The following is a 27,357-nucleotide window of genomic DNA, read 5'->3' as shown; positions in this document are numbered from 1 at the left end:
AAACTATCCAGATCCATTTGTAACCGTGCACTGTCCTCTATTGTGTTTACCGCTTTTCCGAGTTGAGTATCATCTGCAAAGATTGCTACTTTTACTATTCAACCCCTCTACAAAGTCATTAATGAATATATTAAATAGAACAGGACCCAAGACTGACCCCTGTGGTAACTGTCACCCAATCAGAATAAGTACCATTAATAATCACCCTCTGTTTCCTATCACTGAGCCAGTTACTTACCCACTTACACACATTCTCCCCCAGCCCGATCCTTCTCATTTTATGCACCAATCTTTTATGTGGCACCGTATCAAATGCTTTGGAAAAATCCAGATATACGATACCCAGCGATTGCCCCAGGTCCAGTCTGGAGCTCACCTCCTCATAAAAGCTGATCAGGTTAGTTTGACAGGACCGGACTATGATATGGTGTCACACATTTATTTTTATCAATATACTCCAAAATTGCATCTCTTAGAAAACCGTCAAACAATTTACATACAACGGAGGTTAAACTAACAGGTCTGTAATTTCCAGAGTCTTACATTACTTAATTCCTTTAGAACTCAGGGGTGGATGCCATCTGGACCTGGTGATTTGTCTATTTTGATTTTTTGTAGGCGGCACTGTACTTCTTCCTGGGTTAGACAGGTGACCTGTACTGGGGAGTTTACCTTACCTCGCTGTATTTCAGAAACCTGTTTCCTTTATGAGATTCACAGGTCTCAGTCTCCCTATTTATATCAGGATAGTTAAAGTCCCCCGTTATTATCACATCATTTTGATTTGCTGCCTTGTTTATTTGCCTCAGTAATTGATCTTCTGCCTCTTCCATTATGTTTGGTGGCTTGTAACAAACCCCTACCAGATTTTTTTTTATCTCCATATATTTCTACCCATAATAACTCCACATTATCGTGTCCCTCCCATATATCCTCCCTCGATTTCACATAAAGATAAACTCCTCCCCCTTTCCGTTTTGTCCAATCCTTCTTGAATAGACTATATCCCTGTATGTTGACCACCCAGTCACAGCTATCGTCCATCCAAGTCTCTGTTATACCCACTATGTCATAATTTTCTTCAGACATCAACCACTCCAGTTCCTCTGTATAATTGGACAGACTTCTGGCATTAATCATCATGCAATTCAACGGAGTATGATTTTTCTTCCTATGAAGCCTATCCCTATTAACTGTTCTAACCCCTCCCTCCGCTCCACCCCCATGTATATTACTAAGTCCCCCCTCTCTATCTACACTATCTTCCCCCTCTACGTTGTAGGTTCCCTCCCTCCCCAGTCCCCAGTTTAAACACTCCTCCACCCTTCTAGTGCCGAACTGGAGCCACTTGTTTACCTCCCTGATCTCCCGCTGCCTCTCTGGCACCTTGGAGGTCCTTGCCTTAAGCTTGCGGCCTAATAATTTTTAAGGACACTCCACCTACCTCTTACTTTGTCATTGATGCCAATGTGTACCATGACTGCTGGGTCCTCTCCAGCCCCACCCAGCAACTTGTCAACCTGATCCGCGATGTGCCGAACTCGAGCGCCAGGAAGACAACACACTGTTCGGCGATCCAGGTCTTTGTGACAGATCGCCCTGTCTGTCCCCTAATAATAGCCTGCAACATCCTCCAGCATGACCGGTTTGGCGGTGAGTCAGTAATGGTATGGGGCGGCATTTCTTTGGGGGACTGCACAGCCCTCCATGTGCTTGCCGGAGGTAGCCTGACTGCCATTAGGTACTGAGATGAGATCCTCAGACCCCTTGTGAGACCATATGCTAATGATGTTGGCCCTGGGATCCTCCTAATGCAAGACAATGCTAGACCTCATGTGGCTGGAGTGTGTCAGCAGTTCCTGCAAGAGGAAGGCATTGATGCTATGGACTGGCCCGCCCGTTCCCCAGACCTGAATCCGATTGGGCACATCTGGGACATCATGTCTCGCTCCATCCACCAACGCCTTGTTGCACCACAGACTTGTCCACCTTATCAGGAGCATGCCCAGGCGTTGTAGGGAGGTCATAGGGGCCACGTGGAGGCCACACACACTACTGAGCCTAATTTTGACTTGTTTTAAGGACATTACATCAAAGTTGTTACAGCCTGTAGTGTGGTTTTCCACTTTGATTTTGAGTGTGACTCCATATCCAGATGTCCATGGGTTGATAAATTTGATTTCCATTGATAATTGTTGTGTTATTATGTTGTCAGCACATTCGTAAAAACGAAAGTATTTCATACGATTAGTTAATTCATTCAGATCTAGGATGTGTCATCTTAGTGTTCCCTTTATTTTTTTGAGCAGTGTATTTAGTTTTTTTCATAGTGGCTCCAGCAACATATAAGAAATATTGTGTATCTGGAATACTTTTTAAGGGTGCTCAGGACCTCCCTTCATGAGGCAGAATGGAGAGGCACTAAGATGTAGCAGCTTTAGCTCTGGAGGACTCGTGCAATCATTGTATTACATGGATGCCTATTCATGTTAATGGCCAACATGTAACATTACATTTCCCCTGCTGCAGTTGATGTAGGAAAATGAGGCAACATAAGTTTAGCTTGCACCATGGTGTTCACTTGTGACAATGTTGTTTTTTCCCCCCAGCTTTTCTGTAAGTAAATTGAAGACTAAAGATCCCAACCCTATAAGGATAGACTCTAATACATTCTTAATCTTAATTTAATTTGATGGAGCCAAAATCCCATTTAAATATTAATTTCATTTTCTATAAAGTTTGACATGAATATCATCTTGCAAATAAAATTATCCATTTACCTCTGGGAGAAGTTTAGACAATTTGATTTTATAAGCAAGTAAATTTAAGAAAGAGCAACGTGATGGTGACCAAGTTGTACTTTGTAACTGTGATCTGTAGATAATCTGTCTGTTGTCTGTATAGTAAATGATGTAATTCATACCAGACAGTGCCGTGGCCCATAGCAGACATGCATTGTTGTGCTGTAAATTAGCGTCTACTCATGCCAGGGCTTACATTTGTTACATGTTATTATCATACAGTATAAATGGATTCCATATTCCTGCACGTGATGAACGGGTGTGGGGTATTTCACATACAATATGATGTGCTACACAAGACTCCTTCTCTGGGAATGCAGAAACACTGGCTTGTGTTCTACATTTGGATAAGGCCTAGTGCTCACAGCAAAGCATTTTCGCCTTTAGAGGTAATGACTGGGAGGGATGCTCTGTGTACTTGCCAAAACTCCTTAATGTCCCCTCTAAACAGGGCTCAGGAACACATGGAATCGGAGTTCCTGCACTTTTTCCACAGCAAAAGCACTGTTCCCATTAGAAAGTGTACTGCAGGACCAGACCTTTCAGTGGAAATCTTGGGTGAGTTTCCACACTTTTTTTTACCAAGGACCCCTGCCTCTAAAGGAAATGGGCAACAGTTGAAATTGTGATTTTCTATAGCAATACATTTTATTTATTTATACTAGTTTTATAACAATTTCTTTTCATGGCAGGAGAGCATTACGCAGTGCCTATTTAAATTCGTGGCTTAGTGACCATGCAATGCAGAGCAAGTCAGGTCCTCTAGAGTAAGAGATTTGCTTTGTAGCATGAGATGGGAATCCTAAACCAAGACCCTTCTACTATTAACCCCTTTCAGACATTTGACATACTATTACATCAAGATGTTGAGAAGACTCTTTCGCATGTAAGCGGTTAAAAATTAAGACAACGTTCCTCTAGCCTCGGATTGCCAAAGGCAGTGTGTACTAAAGGAATGGTTCGGCTGCAATACAGTGGTATCATACAAAACAGTATACAAAACAGGGGTATGATACAAAAATTTAAGTGATAGCCTGTGTAAGTCACCATGTAGGACTAAATGAAAAAATATAAGTTTTTTTAAACAGTTAAAAACACAATTATAATGGAAGAAAGTAATCATAATTGGTATTGCCATGCCCAAAAAATATCTGAACCTTTAGACTTCACACACAGTGTTTTGGTACTTATTGTTATCAGTATTTTTAGCCAAAATCAAAAGTGATACAGAGAAAACTATGGAAAGATATGAAGCTTTTTCTCAGTTTTTGACTCACTCCGGGTTTTGTCTAAAAATACTGACCAAAATACGGAATGTGATTTCTCACAGAAAATAATTGCAGTAACACATGTTTTGCTATACACGTTTATTCCCTTTGTGAAGTATTGGAACTAAACCAAAAAAGGGAGGAAAAAAAAGCTAAAAGCATAATGTCACACCAAACTCCAAAAAAGGACTGGACAAAATTATTGGCACCCTTAACTTAATATTTGGTTGCACACCCTTTGGAAAAAATAACTGAAATCAGTCGCTTTCTATAACCATCAATAAGCTTCTTACACCTCTCAGCCGGAATGTTGGACTACTCTTCCTTTGCAAACTGCTCCAAGTCTCTCTAATTGGAAGGGCGTCTTTACCCAACAGTATTTTAAGAACCCTCCACAGGTGTTCAATGGGATTTTGATCTGGACTCATTGCTGCCACTTTAGAACTCTGCAACGCTTTGTTGCCATCCATTTCTGGGTGCTTTTTGACGTATGTTTGGGGTCATTGTCCTGCTGGAAGACCCATGATCTCAGATGCAAACCCAGCTCTCTGACACTGGGCTGTACAGTGTGACCCAAAATCCGTTGGTAATCCTCAGATTTCATGATGCCTTGCACACATTCAAGGCACCCAGTGCCAGAGGAAGCAAAACAACCCCAACATCATTGAACATCCATCATATTTCACTGTAGGTACTGTGTTCTTTTCTTTGTAGGCCTCATTCCATTTTCGGTAAACAGTAGAATGATGCGCTCTACCAAAAAGCTCTATCTTGATTTTATCTGTTCACAAGATGTTTTCCCAGAAGGATTTTGGCTTACTTAAGTTCATTTTGGCAAAATGTAGTCTTGCTTTTCTATGTCTCTGTGTCAGCAGTGGGGTCCTCCTGGGTCTACTGCCATAGCATTTCATTTCATTTAAATGTCGACGGATAGTTCAGGCTGACACTGATGCTCCCTGAGCCTGCAGGACAGCTGGAATATCTTTGGAACTTGTTTGGGGCTGCTTATCCACCATCTGGACTATCCTGACGCCTTTCATCAATTTTTCACTTCCGTCCACACCCAGGGAGATTAACTACAGTGCCATGGGTTGCAAACTTCTTGATAGTGTTGTGCACTGTGGACAAAGGCAAATCTAGATCTCTGGAGATGGACTTGAGGTTGTTGATATTCTTCCACAATTTTGGTTCTCAAGTCCTCAGACAGTTCTCTTTTTCTCTTTCTGTTGTCCATGCTTAGTGTGGCACACAGAGACACAATGCAAAGACTAAGTGAACTTCTTTCCTTTTTATCTGCTTTCAGGTGTGATTTTTGTATTGCCCACACTTGTTACTTGCCTCAAGTGAGTTTAAAGGAGCATCACATGCTTGAAACATTCTTATTTTTCCACAATTTTTAAAGGGTACCAATAATTTTGTCCAGCCCATTTTTGAAGTTTGGTGTGACATTATGTCCAATTAGCTTTTTTCCTCCCTTTTTTGGTTTAGTTCCAATACACAAAAAGGGAATAAACATGTTTATAGCAAAACATGTGTTACTGCAATCCTTTTCTGTGAGAAATACTTTTCTGTGAGAGATTTCAGGGGTGCCAACATTTACGGCCATGACTGTATATATATATACAGCAAAAAGAAAGAGCAATACTAGAATACCCAATTTATAGATTACCTCGATCCAGCCCAAGATGGTTTTAATAAAAAAGTACAACTCATCCCGCAAAAAACAAACATAACACAACTACATAGAAGGTTATATTGGTTTTCGTAGGATGATGCAAAGTACCAAAACATAACAAAAACTATATACATTTGATATCACTGTAGTCATACTGACCTGCGCAGTGATGTTAACATGTGGTGGTCGTGTTTACTGTGGAATAAATGCCGCAATGCCGTAGACTCTGCGGCATGCCGTAAAAATTTAGTTTTTCCATTTCACACACACACACACACACACACACATATATATATATATATATATATATATATATATATTATTATTATTATTAATATATATATATATATTTTTTTTTTATTATATGATTAAATAAAGGGCATCCCTAAAAAGTAAAATATAATCCTTATATAGTTCTCGCCCACTGACAGGAAAACTAAAAAGTTATGGGTCTTAGAAGGCAAGGTGGGGAAAAAAAAAGTCTTCACCCAAAATGCTTTGTTAATCCTGAATTCCCTAAAGAGGGGCACATTTATCATGGTATTTATTCCTTTTTTGTGTCCATAACAAAGTTGCAGCAAGCTGTACTGCGCCTTTTTGTGACTTTTCACAATTTTTACATACCACTACATTTGTGTGCACTGTAAAAGGTTTTCTGCAACGGTTATCAATTAAGCTTTTGCGACTTTTGTAAATGGGATTTTCTAAACTGGATATCACCTTTAAAACCCCTTAAGGACTCAGCCCATTTTGGCCTTAAGGACTCAGACAATTTAATTTTTACGTTTTCATTTTTTCCTCCTCGCCTTCTAAAAATCATAACTCTTTTATATTTTCATCCACAGACTAGTATGAGGGCTTGTTTTTTGCGCGACCAGTTGTCCTTTGTAATGACATCACTCATTATATCATAAAATGTATGGCGCAACCAAAAAACACTATTTTTGTGGGGAAATTAAAAACGCAATTTTGCTAATTTTGGAAGGTTTCGTTTTCACACCGTACAATTTATGGTAAAAATTATGTGTGTTCTTTATTCTGAGGGTCAATACGATTAAAATGATACCCATGATTATATACTTTTCTATTATTGTTGTGCTTAAAAAAAATCACAAACTTTTTAACCAAATTAGTACGTTTATAGTCCCTTTATTTTGATGACCTCTAACTTTTTTATTTTTCCGTATAAGCGGCGGTATGGGGGCTCATTTTTTGCGCCATGATGTGTACTTTTTTTTTATACCACATTTGCATATAAAAAACTTTGAATACATTTTTTTATAATTTTTTTTTTATAAAATGTATTTAAAAAGTAGCAATTTTGGATTTATTTTTTTCGTTCACGCCGTTCACCGTACGGGATCATTAACATTTTATTTTAATAGTTCGCACATTTACGCACGCGGCGATACCAAATATGTCTATAAAATTTATTTTTTACGCTTTTTGGGGGTAAAATAGGAAAAAACTGACGTTTTACTTTTTTATTGGGGGAGGGGATTTTTCACTTTTTTTTTTACTTTTACATTTTTTTACATTTTTTTTTTTACACTTGAATAGTCCCCATAGGGGACTATTCATAGCAATACCATGATTGCTAATACTGATCTGTTCTATGTATAGGACATAGAACAGATCAGTGTTATCGGTCATCTCCTGCTCTGGTCTGCTCGATCTCAGACCAGAGCAGGAGATGCCGGGAGCCGCACGGAGGAAGGTGAGGGGACCTCCGTGCGGCGTTATGAATGATCGGATCCCCGCAGCAGCGCTGCGGGCGATCCGATCATTCATTCAAATCGCGCACTGCCGCAGATTCCGGGATCTGTATTGATCCCGGCACCTGAGGGGTTAATGGCGGACGCCCGCGAGATTGCGGGCGTCGGCCATTGCCGGCGGGTCCCTGGCTACGATCAGCAGCCGGGATCAGCTGCGCATGACACGGGCATCGCTCCGATGCCCGCGGTTATGCACAGGACGTAAATGTACATCTTGGTGCGTTAAGTGCCACCGCACCAGGACGTACATTTGCGTCCTTAAGGGGTTAACTATAGGACTGGCAGCCATTGTAGCTCCCTCCTCTGTTGTCCTGTCAGTCTTCCTCATTCCCTAGTTATTTGAGACCTTTTAAGGCACCCTGTTACCAGTAATCTGGCTGGACCCCGCAGACATAAGCCAGCTAGCCTTAGCACTTTATTCCTTGACATTCTGATCTGTGACAGTGTTTTAGTTTCCATTACCCGGCCGCACAATTAAGGTTGTGTCAAAAAGCCATTGTAGTTTCAGGAAGCACATTTAACATGGGACTCGGGATAATTATATACGCTTAATATAATTGATTCGGTTTCGTCTACTAAATTTCCTTTTTGGCATGTATAAACATGTCTTTAGTATCAATTATCACATGTAACATTTCCGAAAGTTCATTCTCTGCCCTGAAATTCTGTTGTTTGTCCCAGGACTTAGTCCTCTAGATGCTTTCGATAGCGATAGGAATGAACAGGAAATCTCATTTTCCCTATGAATGTTTTGCTTTTAATGTTATGGAGCATATAATGCAAAGCCTAATCTTTACCTTCTTTACCACTTGGCTGGAGAATGCACAGCTGACCTTTAAAGCAAGTCTGTATGCTTCAGCCCTTGAGCACGTTGTTTCCTTTTTGGTAATTTGCTGCTTTTATGGTGCACTTACTCATCGGTTACTTTACAGGCATTTCTAGGTTTTAAAAAAGAGCATTAAAAGTTTTACAGAGATTTGTGGCCTTGCAGTTTATTTTAGTTTGAGTTATATTAATGTATTGGAGCTGTTTAGGATCCCATAGTTTTACATGAAGCTTTACCTCTGTGGGGGCAAAAATCGGCAAATTCTTTATAAAATATTTTTCAGCAGAATGACCACAGTAGCGTGAGAAATCTAAAAGTATGGCTATAATGAATTCCAATTTGTCTGTTGATCTGACAATAAAGGTTAAAGGGGTACTTCATCGAAAAATAACTTATTCCCTATTCACAGGAGATCAAATGAATGGGCCCCTGCTTTCTGAGAGGAGCGGGTGCTGGGGTCGGCACGCGCTCCATTAATTTCTATGTGAGCGCCAGAGATGCCCGAGTACAGCACTCAGGACTCTTCGGTGCTCACATAGAGAATAAATGAAGCACATGCCAACCCTAGCACCCGCTCCTCTCTGAGAGACCAGGCCCGTTCAGGTGATCGCGGGGGTCCGACTGCTGAGATAAAGCTCAGGCAATATACTGGCAATATCACTGCACATACATCTGCCAAACATCATACTATGGAACAGTTATTATTACAGGTTATTGGCTTCCTATCAGTTTGTCACCACTGTTTTGGCCCTATTATGTTTTTAATACTATTTTATAATTTATTTTTAGACACCTTTGATTCCAGGGCACCGTACATATGGTTTGATGTGAGAAGAGCTCCAGATGTATGTTCTTAAAGGGGTACTCCCGTGGAAAACTTTTTTTTTTTAAATCAACTAGTGCCAGAAAGTTAAACAGATTTGTAAATCACGTCTATTAAAAAATCTTAATCCTTCCAGTACTTTTTAGGGGCTGTATACTAAAGAGAAATCCCAAAAAGAAATGCATTTCCTCTGATGCCATGACCACAGTGCTCTCTGCTGACCACATCTGTTCATTTTAGGAACTGTCCAGAGCAGGAGAAAATCCCCATAGCAAACATATGCAGCTCTGGACAGTTCCTTAAATGGACAGCAGAGGTCAGCAGAGAGCACTGTGGTCATGACATCAGAGGAAGGATTAAGATTTTTTAATAGAAGTGATTTACAAATCTGTTTAACTTTCTGGCACCAGTTGATTTAAAAAAAAAAAAAGTTTTCCACGGGAGTACCCCTTTAAGTTCTCCATTCAGGGTCCTTTGTCAGATTGAGGCCAAAAGAGTGTCCTTTTAGTCTTCACTTTTCCAGTTGATATACTGCTAAATATGAAGTATGGAGTAACGTTATAGACTATGCTATGCAGTGGTTTTTGGTAGTGCACCATATAAGATAGGCCATAGAGAGGAGAGATGTAAATAGAAAGCACGTATACAGGCCCATCTATAGTTTAACAATAAAGTAAGATGAAGTCGGCACTACGACCCTTAGTCCTTGCTGGAGTATGCACAGAACCCCTATGGCAATGATGCACTGCTGCCGCAGCTAATTAGGAAGTCCGTACGAGCGGTGCTCAAGTCCCAAATGACAAAGCTGTTGTAGATCCAGACAAATAAGAAAGAAAGGGACGGCTACTCACTCAATTCCACGGTGTCTTTATTCAAATCCAAGGGTGCATAGGACAAACGGGCATGTTCACAACACAACCATCTATAGTTTACCAATGAACCTCAGAATGATTCAGATGTTCACCTCAGACGGCCTGTACATGTGCTTTCTTGAGCAGGAGCACTTTCCAGGCACTGCAGGATTTCAGTTGTTCACAATGTAGTGTGTTACCAATTGTATTTTTTCCTTTTTTTGTGACTATGGTCCCAGTTGCCTTGAGGTTAGTGACAAGATCGTCCTGTGTAGCTCTGGACTGATTCCTCACTGGTCTCATGATCATTGAAACTCCACAGGATGACAGATATTTTGTGTTTCTTCCATTTGTGAATATTCTCCCCAGCTGTCATAAACTTCTTACCAACCTGCTTGGTTGATGGTCTTGTAGCCCATTCCAACAACAGGTGTATTTTATACAGGTAAAAAGCTGAAATTAGAAGCACTCCTTTAAAGGGGTACTCCGGTGGAAAACTTTTTTTTTTAAATGAACTGGTGCCAGAAACCTGTTCAACAGATTTGTAAATTACTTTTAAAAATTTTAATCCTTAATCTTTCAATACTTTTTAGCAGCTGTTTGCTACAGAGGAAAATCTTTATTTTTTGAATTTCTTTTTTGTGTTGTCCACAGTGCTATCTGCTGACACCTAATGCCCATATCAGGAACTGTCCAGAGCAGGAGAAAATCCTCATAGCAAACCTATGCTGCTCTGGACATGGAGAACACTGTGGACAACACAAAAAGAAATTCAGAAAGTATAGAATTTCCTTTGTAGCATACAGCTGCTAAAAAGTACTAAAAGGATTATGATTTTTTAATACAAGTAATTTACAAATCTGTTTAACTTTCTGGCACCAGTTCATTAAAAAAAAAAAAGTTTGCCACCGGAGTACCCCTTTAACGACGCAGGACGTATATTTACGCCCTGCGCCGGCTCCCGCGATATGAAGCCGGATCGCGCCGCAATCCCGCATCATATCGCGTCGGTCCCGGCGCTCATCAACGGCCGGGACCCGCGGCTAATACCACACATCGCCGATCGCGGCGATGTGCGGTATTAATCCTTTAGAAGCGGCGGTCAAAGCTGACCGCCGCTTCTAAAGTGAAAGTGACCCGGCTGCTCAGTTGGGCTGTTCGGGACCGCCGCGGTGAAATCGCGGCGTCCCGAACAGCTGATCGGACACCGGGAGGGCCCTTACCTGCCTCCTCGGTGTCCGATCGGCGAATGACTGCTCCGTGCCTGAGATCCAGGCAGGAGCAGTCAAGCGCCGATAACACTGATCACAGGCGTGTTAATACACGCCAGTGATCAGCATAGGAGATCAGTGTGTGCAGTGTTATAGGTCCCTATGGGACCTATAACACTGCAAACAAAATGTAAAAAAAAAGTGTTAATAAAGGTCATTTAACCCCTTCCCTAATAAAAGTTTGAATCACCCCCCTTTTACCATAAAAAAAATAAAACAGTGTAAAAAAATAAAAATAAACATATGTGGTATTGCCGCGTGCGTAATTGTCCGAACTATAAAAATATATCATTAATTAAACCGCACGGTCAATGGCGTACGCGCAAAAAAATTCCAAAGTCCAAAAGACCGCATTTTTGGTCACTTTTTATACCATTAAAAAATGAATAAAAAGTGATCAAAAAGTCCGATCAAAACAAAAATCCTACCGATAAAAACTTCAGATCACGGCGCAAAAAATGAGTCCTCATACCGCCCTGTATGTGGAAAAATAAAAAAGTTATAGGGGTCAGAAGATGACATTTTTAAACGTATACATTTTCCTGCATGTAGTTATGATTTTTTCCAGAAGTGCGACAAAATCAAACCTATATAAGTAGGGTATCATTTTAACCGTATGGACCTACAGAATAATTATAAGGTGTAATTTTTACCGAAATATGCACTGCGTAGAAACGGAAGCCCCCAAAAGTTACAAAATGGCGTTTTTTCTTCGATTTTGTCGCACAATGATTTTTTTTTCCGTTTCGCCGTGCATTTTTGGGTAAAATGACTGTCACTGCAAAGTAGAATTGGCGACGCAAAAAATAAGCCATAATATGGATTTTTAGGTGGAAAATTGAAAGGGTCATGATTTTTAAAAGGTAAGGAGGAAAAAACGAAAGTGCAAAAACGGAAAAACCCTGAGTCCTTAAGGGGAGCCAGAAATCTTTTATTACCTGTATAAAAGACACCTGGGAGCCAGAAATCTTGCTTAAGAATAGGGGATCAAATACTTATTTTACTAGTAAAGGGACAGAATTTGGTGCAAGCAACATGAATTGATGAACCCTTCCCATCAGATGTCTAGCAGATGTCTAGATTTTTTGGCACACTCTGGGTTCTGTGATACTTCTGAATGGATGCTTGGACAGTAGGGCTTATCTAAGCATTGTGGCCGACCCAAATTCATCCCTTCATAGCAGCTGTCTACCTTTATGTCAGATGAAGACATTCAGCAGGACAATGCACCATGCCACAAGGGTCATATAGGTATGAATTAGTTCCAGAAACATGACACTGAGTATACCATGCTTACCCGGCCTTCCCGTCACCTCCTAAACAGAGGGAGCAGAGCAGTGACACAGGTCGTGCCCAGGGCTGTCAATCATTTCTAGGAGTGGTTACAGCCTAGAGGCAGTGACTACTATAGAAAGCTGCACCCCCCTGGGACTACTATAGGATCATTAGAATATGGCGTAGGACAAGTTTAAAAGTCACTTTCTTTGGAGAGAAAGAAGAATTAAACATGTCACAAGTTTTTTGAAGTGAAAGTTTTCCCTTAATGAGTACCTGTCACCAAATAAACTTTTCTAAACTAACTCAGGCTATGTTCCCTAACTACTCCTAACACTCCTCCCACCCTTGTCAAAAGCTCTGTGTCTTACCGTTCTTTTTGCTCACATAGCGCAATCTCCAGATGCAAGCAGGAGAAAGTGGACGTTTCCCAGCAGGTATGACATCACTGAAGCCTGCTGGGGGACAGCTTCCACCCTCACATCATTGCAGTGTTGTGATGAATAGAAGACCTCAAGATCTGTGCATCTTTCAGTGAGGCTCTTTGCAGCTTTTAATGAAGCTCTTTGCAGCTTTTAATGAAGCTCTTTGCAGCTTTTACTGAGGCTCTTTGCAGCTTTCTGTGAGGCTCTTTTCAGCTTTTACTGAGGCTCTTTGCAGCTTTTACTGAGGCTCTTTGCAGCTTTTACTGAGGCTCTTTGCAGCTTTCAGTGAGGCTGTTTGCAGCTGTCAATCAAGCTCAGTGCAGCCAGAAGCACTTCCTGGGTTTGGTCTCCTGCCAGGCCGGGAGGAGATCAAACTCACTGTATTAAATGTAGCAGGGAACAGAACAGAGCCACCTAGTGGATGTTTTTTCTCTTACATTTTAAACATATTTATGCTGATAATTTTAAAAGAAAATGAATGGGAAAGTGTCTCCTAATTACACAAGGAACACTATAGTAAAAGTTTTATTTGGTGTTAGGTACTCTATAAATGTGACTGAGCCTCCACTATTAAATGAAAATTGCTGTGCCTGGTAAATAACAGTGGTTGTTAGGCCTCATTCACATTGCAATCGGGCTCCGCTATTCAGAGTTCCGTTGGCAATCTGGGCAGAAGACTGGGAGCTTAGCGGAGATTAAAATCAGTGCAAGCACTATTTTTTTTCTCTACTAAATTCCTGCAAAATTACCGGATCACAGACGGACCCCATGCAAGTGAATGGGGTCCATCGGGACCTGATAGTATCCATTTGCATCCGACCTGTTTTAGGGTCCTAAAGGGGTACTCCACTGGCCATCGTTCAGAACATTTAGTATCGAATGCTGTGTGCATGCTGCGGGGGTCAGCCACGCCCCCTTGTGATGTCACACCACACCTCCTCAATGCAAGTCTATGGGAGGGGGCGTGACGCCCCCTCCCATAGACTTGCATTGAGGGGGCGTTTCGTGGAGTCATGAGGGACACAGCATTCAGAACTAAATGTTCCGAACGCTGGCCAGTGGAGTACCCCTTTAACGGGTTGGATGCGAACGGCAATGTGAACAAGGCCTTAGAGTTCCTCTGCCCCTCAAACAGTTTATTGTCGGACTTCCACTGATGTGATGTCGATGGCCTCTCATAGAAGACCCTTCATCTTGTCCGTCATGTTCTAGTTGGCTGCCAAGAGCATGACAATATAGTGTAAAGCACAACTTTTTCACATTGGATGCAGAGGTATCGTAAACTTAATTGAAGAATTCCTTAAAAATGAGGTCAGCATAGAGGAGATGCTGAAGACTATGATTTTCCTAAGTAGAAAGGTCTGTGTGCTTTAGGGTGTATGATAGAATGTAATGAGGATATTTCTGTAAACAGATCTGGCTTATATTACAAGTCTCAGGGATTTAAGGTTCTGCTGCAGTACAGAATGTAATTGTCAGAGCCTGTAAGAGGGATCACATAGGGGACTGGCTGCTATGTAAACCGCGGAGTCACAGGAATGTCTTATTAAGGTGTCCATATATATCCCAACACGTGTGGGAGGAAGACAACTACTATTTCCTACTACATTTCACTTTACGTTATTCTTCAAGTGATAAAAGCCTCGTGTGTGTTCTACGGGGAGACATAAGTTAAAGGGGTACTCCGGTGGAAAACTGTTTTTTTTTTTTTTTTTTTTTTTTTAAATCAACTGGTGCCAGAAAGTTAAACAGGTTTGTAAATGACTTCTATTAAAAAAATCTTAATCCTTCCAGTACTTATTAGCTGTGGAATACTACAGAGGAAATTCTTTTCTTTTTGGAACACAGAGCTCTCTGCTGACATCACGAGCACAGTGCTCTCTGCTGACATCTCTTTCCATTTTAAGAACTAAAATGGAGAAAGGACTTCCAAGGGATGAAAGGCTTTGAACAGCGCTGACCAGGAACCTGATCAGTTCCATTCAAAGCCATTCATCCCTTGGATGTCCTTTCTCCATTTTAGCTCTGTGATTGGGAAGGCTGCAGACCGGACATCATTACCCCTTCACGCTTACCATTGTTGTGTGTGGGGTCACGCAACCACCGATGGTAAGAGTTACTAGTTATTATACTAGATTACCTGAAGACGGTTTCACGCTATGAAGCGCTCTTCTATTCTCATTTTCAGAACTGTCCAGAGTAGGAGAAAATCCCCATGGCAAACATATGCTGCTCTGGACAGTTCCTAAAATGGACAGAGATGTCAGCAGAAAGCACTGTGGTCATGATGTCAGCAGAGAGCCCTGTGTTCCAAAAAGAAAATAATTTCCTATGTAGTATTCAGCAGCTAATAAGTACTGGAAGGATTAAGATTTTTTAATAGAAGTAATTTACAGTAATTTAGAAATGTTGAAGTTGTTCCATGCTTTTTTTAATGAGGATTCGTCAATAAAGCTGCAATTTCTCCAAGTGCTGGATCATCTTGTTTCTTTCCTACCATTTGGACACGAAGAGTCTGGGAGGGGATCCGTGCACAAGACCTAGCAGGTGAGCCAGACTCTTTTCAAATTTTCCTGCATGATGGGGTGGGTGACAGCACTAAAGGTCAGGGTTCTAGGGTTGGTGCCAGCACTGGAGGCCAGGCTGATGGGGTGGGTGACAGCACTAAAGGTCAGGGTTCTATGGTTGGCACCAGCACTGGGAGCCAGGCTGATGGGGTGGGTGACAGCACTAAAGGTCAGGGTTCTAGGGTTAGTGCCAGCACTGGAGGCCAGGCTGATGGGGTGGGTGACAGCACTAAAGGTCAAGGTGCTGGGGTGGGTGACAGCACTGGAGGCCAGGGTGCTAGAGTGGGTGCCATCACTGGAGGCCAGGGTGGTAGCACTGGATGCCCGGGTGCTAGGGTGGGTGCCAACACTGGAGGCCAGGGTGCTAGCACTGGATGCTAGGGTGGGTGCCAGCACTGAAAGCCTGGGTGCTAAGTATGTAGGCCTTACAAGGGTACCTCAAATTTGAAGTCCACGGCATGGTCCCAGCAACTTCATAGTCCTGAAATAAAGATAGTGGTATACAGAACTACCATAGGTGCCATGGTCTTGCATGGCAAGTCCGAGTCCGTAGGATGTCCAGCAATTCTGTATACATTTCACGTTAACAGCAGACTACAGAGTTGCCGGCAGTTTTTGCTGGGATCCTCCCACGGACCCCAAATGAGAGGTACCCTTTCAAGGGCATTTAATATGATTTGGGGTTAAGCTGTTGCTTATTTTGTTTTTATGCCGAGCTCCTTTCCTATAGGGCATTATAATTGACTGGACTCATTTACCAGTGACGTACGAGCAGCCATATTCAGCTAAATGTTTATGATAAATGGAGGCGGCTGATGACAAGATGGGCAGCTTCACAGGCCGGATTTCCTTGCATGTCTAGTTACATAAACTCTCTGTATCCACTGTAACATAGGAATCAATTAGAAAGGCAGTTTTACAGAAATCATTCTCATGACCCGTATGCCATGTAAACACTCCATTTATAGCTGGAATTTAATACGAATTTGTTTAGTGAGCATAATATATGTATGGAATCCGAATAGCTGTTTTCTTGGAAAATGTCCTCCATTTCTAAGGAATGTCAGCAAATGTTCTACCCCCCCCCCCCCCCCCCCCCCCCCAAAAAAAAAAAAAAAAAGGGCCACAGTATTTCATGTTCAGAGCATAATACTTTTTTTTAAAGGATTATGAATCTTCAGATTAACCCCTTAAGTAAAACATACCCTTCATGAACACTTTTGCCAAAACCTGCAGAAAGTGTGAGTGATACTGGCCTCTCTGGCTGATTTCTGGTAGAGAAGACATTTTCCCTGCAGTTTGCATATGTTCCTTCAGACTAAACAGTAAAGAAGTGATTCTCATTTATCACTATGTTTATTGTTCCTTTATGAGTTTTAGCAAAATTGCAGTTGTAAGTATTGCTTATCCAATGAGCTGCCACAGTTTTATGGAAGTCATCAGCTGTGGACCCCCCCCAACTGAGTGTTTCTTTTCTGTCTGACCACAGTGCTCTCTGCTGACACCTCTGTCCATTTCAGGAACTGTCCAGAGGAGAACAGGTTTGCTATGGGGATTTGCTCCTACTCTGGACAGTTCCTGACACATACAGAGGTGTCAGCAGAGAGCACTGCGGTCAGACTGGATAGAACTTCACAACCTCCTCTGTAGTATACAGCAGCTGATAAGTACTGGAAGGATTAAGATTAGTGGAGTGGATATAGTGGAGTGAACACCATCAAAATAGTGCACAAAATATAGACACTTTAAAGGGATTGTCCAGCAAACAGTTGTTTTTTTTTTTTTTATACAAGAAATGTGTCCAGGTTGTCTGATAAAATAATAAGCCTGTACTTACCTTCCTCGCTCCCCTGCAGCCTCGGTTATTATTGTGCCTAGTCCCTGCTAAATTTCACCTCTTGGTACTGCACACAATACCTCTCACTGACGCTCAGCCAAATGGAGGCAAACATGGCATTCTTTTGGACTCCTTCACCTACTATATGTCCAGAAATATGTTTTCTATAAATACTGGCAGATTTCCAGATGCGTATAGTAACCATACTGCTGATTGATGTGTCAAATGTTGGTGTGCTTGACATGTGTGTTAGTGCATTTAACAAAGCGTAGCACTGCTAAAATAAAACCATTGCACAGTAACAAGCCTTGTTGAAATATTATTACTATGCAAGAATAAACTAAGCTGAAAATGCTACCATATAAAGCCAGAATAACATTACTACCGCTAACACCATACAATTACATACATGTGCAGGTGCGTGACATTGGAAATGCACTAAATGTTGCACATAGAGTGAAGGAAAGAAGTATTTGATCCCCTGCTGATTTTGTACATTTGACACCGACAAAGAAATGATCAGTGTATAATTTTATTGGTAGGTTTATTTAAAGAGTAGCTCCCACCATCTGTTTTATGTTTTCTTCTGTCCCTACCTATTGTTAGTCTATCCCTAACCCCCTCCCTGCCTTAAAAAAAAAAAAATTTTCAGCTTACAAAGTCATCATCTTCATCTTCTTTCTTGCTGCCAGCTTCCCCAGCAGGGGCGACGTCACTGACGCCTGCTGGGCGCCGACTTCCGCCCTCACTTCATCTAGGCTACGCTCCTATCAGGAGTGCGCATAGATGATCAGCGAATAGCAGGCTGCTCCGGAGTCTCCTCCTCCCTGTTTAGCAGTGCATGTGCTACCCAGGGAGGAGGAGTATAGGAGTAGTCTGCCTATAAATAGCATATATACACCTTCCGAGACCCTGTAAAGTTGTAGTGGAGCTTTAGTGCGACACTGATAACTAGTGTGCGTGCACTGTCTCCACTTTACATGCCGGGGGCGGGGATGGGCTGCGCACGAATCTAAGCAGCCATTGCGCGCAGCCCCGGCGTTCACTGTGCTAGCTCCTGCCTGTCTGATTGACGGGCAGGGAGCGAGCGCAGCCTGAATGAATTAGGACCCATTGCCCGGCCAACATCGGTCCGAATTCAGGTGTGATGTCATGCCAGGCCGCAGCCGCCCACTAGGAGGGAGACCCCTAGTGGCCCGTTTTCAAATGTAAAATACACCATAATAATAAAAAATAAATGAAACTATATTAGAGATGTGTATCTACAATTTTGGCACTCTTTTGTTGGTGTGAACTCCACTATATTAAGGTCTCATAGCATTTTTATATGTTGAAATATATGTATGTATGTATATATATATATATATATATATATATAATTCTTCCTGTGCTGTTGCATTCTTTCACATTTTCTATTGACTTCAAGGGATACTCCAGTGGAAAACTTTTTTTTAAATCAACTAGTGCAAGAAAGTTAAAGGGGTACTCTGCCCCTAGCATCTTATCCCCTATCCGAAGTATAGGGGATAAGACGTCAGATCGCGGGGGTCCCTCCGCTGGGGACCCCCGGGATCTCCGCTGCAGCACCCCGCTATCATTACTGCACAGAGCAAACTCGCTCTGTGCATAATGACCGGCGATACAGGGCCGGAGCACCGCGACGTCACGATGCTCCGGCCCCTGTATCGCCGCCGGTCATTATGCAGAGAGCGAGTTTGCTCTTTGCAGTAATGATAGCGGGGTACTGCAGCGGAGATCTTGGGGGTCCCCTGCGGCAGGACCCCCGCGATCTGACATCTTATCCCCTATCCTTTGGATAGGGGATAAGATGCTAGGGGCGGAGTACCCCTTTAAACAGATTTGTAAATTACTTCTATTAAAAAATCTCAATCCTTCCAGTACTTATTAGCTGCTGAATACTACAGAGGAAATTCTTTTCTTTTTGGAACACAGAGCTCTCTGCTGAATCACGAGCACAGTGCTCTTTGCTGACATCTCTGTCCATTTTAAGAACTGTCCAGAGTAGGAGAAATTCCCCATAGCAAACATATGCTGCTCTGGACAGTTCCTAAAATGGACAACTATGTTCAACTATGTTCAACTTTCTTGCACCAGTTGATTTAAAGAAAAAGTTTTCCACCGAAGTACCCCTTTAACCCTTCCAGTACTTATCAGCTACTGTATGCTTCGGAGGAAGTTGAGTTGTTCTTTTCTTTCTGACCAAAGTGCTCTCTGCTGACACCTTTGTCCATGTCAGGAACTGTCTGGAGCAGGAGAGGTTTGCTATGGGCATTTGCTCCTACTCAGGACAGTTCCTGACATGGACAGAGGTGTCAGCAGAGAGCACTCTGGTCAGACAGAAAAGAACAACTCAACTTCCTGTGGAGCATACAGCAGTTGATAAGTACTGGAAGGATTAAGATTTTCCAGTAGAAGTAATTTACAAATCTGTTTAACTTTCTGGCACCAGTTGATATGAAAAAAAGTGTTTTCCACCGGAGTACCCCTTTAACTTAGTATGTTAAGTTAGATTTTCATCTAGTTTTGTTCCAGTTTGAACTGCCTGAGAATTTCACCTTTGGGCAGTGTCGCGAACTATTTCCAAGCATAACCAATCCACTTTGACACTCGATCCACTACACCTCCGTTCTCCCTCTATAATAGGATTAAATAAAATGTAATGCTCATAATTTGACTATGATAATACTTTTCTTTTAAAAAGTTATAAGCGTAAAAAATGACGACTGCCTTTTTCTTTGCAAAGAAAGGAGCCTGTTAACCTTGTGCGTTTCCCTTTGTAGCTGTATTTATGTGATGTTTTTAGCAGAAAGCTTTACTTTATTTTAATATCCTTTAAGGTTCTTATTAATATTGGGAGAGCATTACCTGAGAGGCCGCAATGTCAGCATTGGAAGGCCCGAATCGTGTCATAGCCAGTGTCTGCATAACGCTTGGAACTCGAATGTTGGCAGAAAGCAATACTAGTTTTTAGACATTATTGTTCTTGGCCTTTCTATTTGGTGTGAGGGATTTGAATAGTATGTGGTTACTTCCAAACCCTGCTTTTTACATTCTGTGTTGTGTCCGTGTTCATTCACACATTTATTGGCATATTTTTTTCCTCACGTAGAATGGCTGGTCGAGTACTCGGCTTAGTAGTAATATCCACATTTATTATGCACAAGACTTTTCTTTTCAATGGAATCCATATGCTAATAACTTGTACACACCACAATCTGGTAGGGCTCTGCCCATGTTATGTAATGAAGAGAAGGCTCTGACGTATATATGCTGCTTTGTGGCTATGTTGTCCAGATCATCCTATTGTAAAAACTGTATACTACGAGGTACACATTATTTTATTTGATGCTGTATTGAATATCAACTATGTTATTGTATACTGAAAGCAAAGGTATTCCTACACATACCTTCCCAACGTGTGAAGGAAAAAAGAACATTATTTTGCCACCTATCTAGTCAGTGAGGTCCAATTGTCATACGTGCTAGGTAACTTTCTTAGTGCAAGTCATACTCTGGGAGCATCACCTTAAAGGGGTACTCCGCCCATAGACATCTTATCCCCTATCCAAAGGGGATAAGATGTCTGATTACATGAGTCCTGTCGCTGGGGACCCCTGTGATCTCTGCTGCGGCACTGCAGACATCCAGTGCACGGAGCGAACTTCACTCCATGCGGGATGACTGGCGATGCGGGTGGAGACTCTTGACGTCACGGCCACACCCCCTCAATGCAAGTCTATGGGAGACTTAGACTTGCATTGAGGGGGCATGGCTGTGACGTCACGGGCCTCCGGCGCTGCACCCGACACTCAAAACGAACGCTGGGTGCAGCAGGGAGATCGCGGGGGTCCCCAGTGACGGGTCCCCTGCGATCAGACATCTTATCCCCTATGCTTTGGATAATGTTTTGAATTAGAATGGACCATTTGGCAGCTTATGCATATAACACCTGGACTGCAGTTTACAATTCTTTTCTGCCAATAATTTAGGCCTTGTTGTTAGCACAATCTGTTGTAATGACGGTATATGAGCACCAAATAAAAATACCGCAGATCAGTTTATCTCCTCTCTAATTCTGCAAAACGAAGGACATCGACAAAAAACAAATGGACCCCATTCAAGGTCAATAGGGCTTGTCAGCACCCTTTGGTGTCCATTGTGCGAAACAGAGTGTTCAACTCTGGTTTTTCTGGCAGAAACCAAGTCTGTGACGGAGCTCCCGAATGGACACTAGTGGGAACTTAGCCTAAACTGACTATGCACACTCACAAGAGCCTAGGAAGCTGAGATAGCAGTAAGTTGTTTGTTGTGGTTACCACATTGCAGAGCTGTCCTAGTACCTTTCTAGGAACACTGTGACCTAGACGTGAACTGTAGTTTTTATTTCCTTGAATTTGACTCATTAATCCAGCAAAATTAGATTAAAGCCGCTTCTCAATGACCACCTTATCCCCTCAATACACATGGACTGCTGAACATCTCCCCAGTATGATTGACCACTTAAAACTATTCCAACTATCATATCATCCTGTGCTCTTGTGTCACATGGTGGGAATGGAATATTGGGATTGATGGCAGTCACTTCAGAATATTCCGGTTTTATTGGAAACCTGTGAATAGAAACTTGCTGTCCAAACTGTAGGCTTCATGTTATAGACAATGAGGAGCTGAGAAAATTGATATAAAATTTAGTTCATTAATAATCTGACTAATTCTAGACATAGGAATCCATTAGACACCTCTTGCCAATGTTTGACAGTCTTGTGTGAGTGCATACATAGAAAGCTGTCAGCCAATGAGTTGGACCGCCCACTGGACTCCTAAGTCTTGAAAAAGTGGATTTTCAACAGAATTAAATACACATTCTGACTTGACAAATTCCATTCCAAGGCCTTTAAAGGGGTTATCAAATGGGAGGTTAAGGGGTTAAACCTTTTTCCTTTCCTTAAATCCAGTGTTCCGCTGGAGGTAAGGAAAGGAAAAGGGTTTAACCCCTTAACTTCTTGTTTGATAACCCCTTAAAAGGCCTTGGAATGGAAGTTATCATAGAGAAGTCTATCTGCACTGCCAACTGTTTTTTTTTTTTCTCCCTTTCATAACTATCAGTCTCTGACCTTGTAAGCACAAAGTTTAAAGGGGCAGTAGAATAGACAAATAGAGACATCCGCACCCACCGCTAGATCCGAGACTCGAAGGCTGGAAGAAGCGCACGCTGTGCGAAATTACCGGTGATCGCCTCTGAGCGTCCACGCATCTCTGCAGTCCCGGTCCACCGGCGTTTCCATATCGGAGCTTCGAGTCTCGTATCTAGCGGTGAGTTTTGATGTCTCTATTTGTCTATTCTACTGCATATTTATCATACATCATAGACTCTGTATTGGATGGTCTGTATTTGCTGCGTTGCTATTCCGTTCCAGCATAAGAATTAACCCCCGATAAGCCAGTGACTAGTGGTGCCGTCTCTGCCTCTATGCACAAGTATAAAGGTACCATACAGGATTAGAAACATTGGTGGCTTTCTGTAAAAAAAAGAGTGCTACACCTGTCCACATGTTTTTGAGGTGTTGCAGCTCAGCCCTATTCTCTGCAATGGAGCAGAGAGCCACAATACTAACCACAACCTGTGTACAAGAATAGTATTTTTTTATCCCCCTTTCTTTCTTTTTCTAATCATATGTAACCCCCTTAAATCTTCAGAGATTTCCACTACTACAGGTGTATGCATTTATGATCTAATATTTCCATCCATTCCTTTTGGCTCCGAACTGACTGTTTTAAGTTCACACTTTTGACATTTCTGACTTTTGGTATTAACGTTAGTTATTGTATCCAGGCTGATATGTAAATCATGATGCTGACGCTATGAGGACATGTTCTAGTGAAGCCGACAGTTCCACAGAGCGAGGCCTGATAGATGGAGTTGTGGAACCTCACGGTCAGAGCTTCTTACAATGGGATTACAGAATTTCACATCCAAACCTTTGATGTCTGTTTTGAGATGTTGGCGGCTGGAAGATTAATGTGCACACAGCTCTATGTGGTAATGTGATTGTATTGGAAGTCATATCCAAGCGTGTCCTTCAACATGTAGTGTATAATGCACTGACAGACATAGAACAATAGACACAGCTGGACATACCATACATCAAATATGACACATGGGGTTTTTATCATGAAGCAAAGTATCTGGTAGAAGTTACTAAGTGTTTTGATGGATCAATGCACATTTACATCCCACATTTTTGGGGGGGATTTATGAAAACCTGTGCAGCAGAAAAGTTGACCAGATGCCCATAGCAACCAATCCGATTTCTTCTTTTATTTTTATTTAATAAATTAAAGAATCAATCTGGTTGCTATGGGCAACTGGTCAATTTTTCTTCTGCACAGGTTTTGAATACATTTCCCCGTATGTCTCAGCCTTGGCGTATTGACCAATTTATCTATCTGATAAGTGGCCAGAATTTAATTTTGTAATATATTGAAATCTTATATTTCTAGATTGGTCCCAAAACACAAACTGCATGCCAGTAGCCCTAACCTATACCTTTGTAACTGTGCCTATTCAAATAGACAAAACATGGCTGATGATATGTGGATGGGGCTGTAGATGTTGGGGAAATAAAGGATCAGATATATTTTTTGTAAACATTCCTTAACAATGTTTCCTGTAGGAAATAGCTCATTCCTATCTCCCCATATGATGTAAACTCTTAAACTCTTGGCTTACTCTTGTTACAAGTCAATTGAACAGTTGTCTATGGTGTATGGCTACACATCAGGACAACCAATGTCCATATGCTCTTTTTAGGGACCACTTGAGGCCCCATTTTTGTGCCAGAAGAAACAGCTTCTCTGATGGACCCAGCACGCTCAAGAAACGGAGGAAAGTCATAGCTTCCCCTGACGATAACCTCAAATAGCCAAGAGGAAGAGGAGCCAGATAGCCCCTCTATAGATATTTTGTCCCATCGAAAACCACTGCTTTTGAGATGCTCCTCGTGGAAATCAGCTGGTTGCCCCAGGCCCCACTTATAGTGCCCCCTGTTAGACTGTAAGATTTTTTGGGGAAAAGCCATAGCTAGACAAGTGTTTTCCCTGCACTCACCACTGTATGGGAAATGTATTATTGCAGGATGGACATTCATATTAATGGTCTTCCTTCTGTTTGTGCCCCCAGAGCAGCTGACTGTTCTGACCCATAAAAGAGGATCCTGAGTACAGAACCTCCCTCTATAAGATGCCCTAGTAAGATGTATGGCATCCTATGATTGTCTTCATGAGACAACCCCTCTGACTGGATATATTGACAATAAATGATGTTGACTTGCCATAACTTGGTGTTTCGGTGAGCCTCACATCTACATTCATCTTCCTTAAATATCACTAATCTTAATAAAGTTGTGGGGGTCAAGTTTTTCTTCACGTAGATGAAATGGAATTTCAAAAGGAAAAATGCCAAAATTATTTAAAAAACACTGGAAACTTGATTCATTCCTTCACCCGCAACAAGAACTGGCAGAATACTGAGCATTCCCAGTTACAATTGTAGCAAATAACACAGCCATAGATGGTATTACATCCACGTGAGAAGGGCCAGATGTCTTCCTCTTTGGTTACCACTTAACTTATTTACATTGAAATGTCGTATTTTTCACTTTATTAGAGAATACCCCACCTATGTTAGGCTGCATTCACACCACGTTTTTGCAATACAGTTCCCATATCAGGTTTTTGATGAATAACTGATTTCTCAAAACTGGACTAAGCTGTATCAAAACATGTGTACAAATTTTTACCTGTATACGATTAAAAAAAACTATACGGTTTATAAAATGATGTCCGGTTGCATCAGTTTAAAAAAGTAATAATAATTAAAATAAGTTTTTTACTTTTCACTCCATTATGAATAAAGTTTCACTTGTTTGATTGAAATTCCAAGAAAAATAAACTTGAATAGTGAAAGCCTAATGGAACCGTACGCGTATACGATTCTGTACGGTTCCCCTTGACTCCCATGTAAAAAAAAACAAAAAACGTATACATTTCAATACAGTTTTTCACCTGGACCAAAAACCGTGGTAGGCTAGGGTTTTTGGTACGGGAAAAAATGCTGACAAAATAGTATACGATGCAAAACGGACACAACCTGATGCATCTTTTGGCATACGGTTTTCAATGGAGAGTCAATGCATACGGTTTTCAATACGGTTCCATACAGTTTTCACATTTGAAAACGTATACGGGAACTGTATTGCAAAAACATGGTGTGAATGCAGCCTTAGTCTGTGACTCTAATATATCATAATGTGTCAGCTATACTTCTGTAGAATTGCTCATATGGTTATCGTAGTTTCAACAAACTTTGTAATATATCTTATCAGAGAAAAGGGCTTGTTATCAAGCTTCTTTCCTCACTATTCACCTTTTAACTTTGATTCTCTCTAAAACAAAAAAGCTCAATTCTGTCCTAACAGCTCACTAAGGTATCAGATTACATGCTGCCCACACAATTCTATGGAAAGTAATTATTTTTAAGTTAGTAGTAGGTCAGATTTTTCAGTGCCAATTTGCAAAACCGTTTTAGGGACCAAATTGCCTTGTTGCACAAGGATGACTCTGAACTTCTTGGGTCAGGCTGCGGTTCTATGTCCTCTAAGGGATTCCTGGATCTAAAGCAGTTGTCTAATGGAGAATGACTGACCTTCGTCCTAAGACTGTGAATGTTGTAGGTGCTGTAGCACTTCTACCACTGCTTCCATAGAGGTGGAATGGCTATTGGTGGTGGTCGGGATTCACTTTTTTCTTTTTTCCTTTACACCCATATGTTGTGTAAACTACTATATACTTCCCTTCTCCTACAGAAGAGAAAATTGGAAGAAGATAAGGCTATGTTCAGACAGTGGAGTACCGGCAGAACATGCTGGCACTAGGACTGTTCAGAAACGCGCCGTCTCATAGACATGACTATTCTTTCTGCGGACGCCGGAATCTGAATTTCCGCCCCAAAAACATCTGGTGCAGAAATTCTGCCATATGAACAGTGCAGCGGAAAAATTCCACACTGACATTCCATCGTGTGAACCTTTTCTGTGCAGTGGACCCAACCAGACTGGAGGTTCTCTAAATTAGCAGTTTTGTCAAATGAAATCATAGTCCTAGCCATAGGCATAAGATAGTATTAAAGGGGTACTCCGGTGGAAAACTTTTTTTTTTTTTTTTAAATGAACTGGTGCCAGAAAGTTAAACAGATTAGTTAATTACTTCTATTAAAACATCTTAATCCTTCCAGTACTTTTTAGCAGCTGTTTGCTACAGAGCAAAATCTTTATTTTTTGAATGTTTTTTTTGTGTTGTCCACAGTGCTCTCTGCTGACACCTGATGCCCATATCAGGAACTGTCCAGAACAGGAGACAATCCCCATAGCATACCTATGCTGCTCTGGACAGTTCCTGACACGGACAGAGGTGTCACCAGAGAGCACTGTGGACAACACAAAAATTTGAAAAGTAAAGAATTTACTCTGGAGCAAACTGCTGCTAAAAAGTACTGAAAGGATTAAGATTTTTTAATAGAAGAAATTTACAAATATGTTTAACTTTCTGGCACCAGTTCATTAAAAAAAAAAAAAAAAAGTTTTCCACCGCAGAACCCCTTTAAGGCATATTTTTTTCCAACCCTGAAGATGATCACATCTATGACCATTTCCGAACTATATAAAAAGAACTCCTTATCCATAGCAACTTTTTATGTGTTATTGTAAGTATATGTGTTATTGATCTTATGGCAAACGCTTTTTAACCCATCGTACTCTGTAAAAATGTGCATATTATAGATGTTGAAAGCGATGGTTAGATAAGCTGGGTTTGTGTAAGAGTTATGCCTTTATGCTTTTAGTTTATTTAACATACATAAGATTGTCATTGTTTTATATACCGAGT

The 27,357-nt window shown here is 41.4% G+C and overlaps 2 protein-coding genes across 6 annotated transcripts in view; one reads left to right on the top strand and one right to left on the bottom strand.

Annotated features, from left to right (window-relative positions):
- CMSS1 (cms1 ribosomal small subunit homolog) overlaps positions 1–27,357 on the top strand; it is a 359,690-nt gene that overhangs the window by 235,392 nt on the left and 96,941 nt on the right. For 2 of the 4 annotated variants that reach the window (XM_056559287.1, XM_056559289.1), the window contains exon 2: positions 15,430–15,537. The exons of the other annotated variants lie outside the window; for them this stretch is intronic. In XM_056559287.1, the coding sequence (XP_056415262.1) occupies positions 15,430–15,537 (108 nt within the window). The remainder of the gene's footprint in view (positions 1–15,429; positions 15,538–27,357) is intronic. 4 annotated transcript variants of the gene reach the window in all.
- Positions 1–27,357, bottom strand: part of FILIP1L (filamin A interacting protein 1 like) — a 313,162-nt gene that overhangs the window by 225,954 nt on the left and 59,851 nt on the right. The window lies entirely within an intron of this gene.

Source organism: Hyla sarda, chromosome 2, assembly GCF_029499605.1.
Source record: "Hyla sarda isolate aHylSar1 chromosome 2, aHylSar1.hap1, whole genome shotgun sequence".
Lineage (NCBI taxonomy): Eukaryota > Metazoa > Chordata > Amphibia > Anura > Hylidae > Hyla > Hyla sarda.
This window is presented reverse-complemented; position numbering and strand designations above follow the sequence as displayed.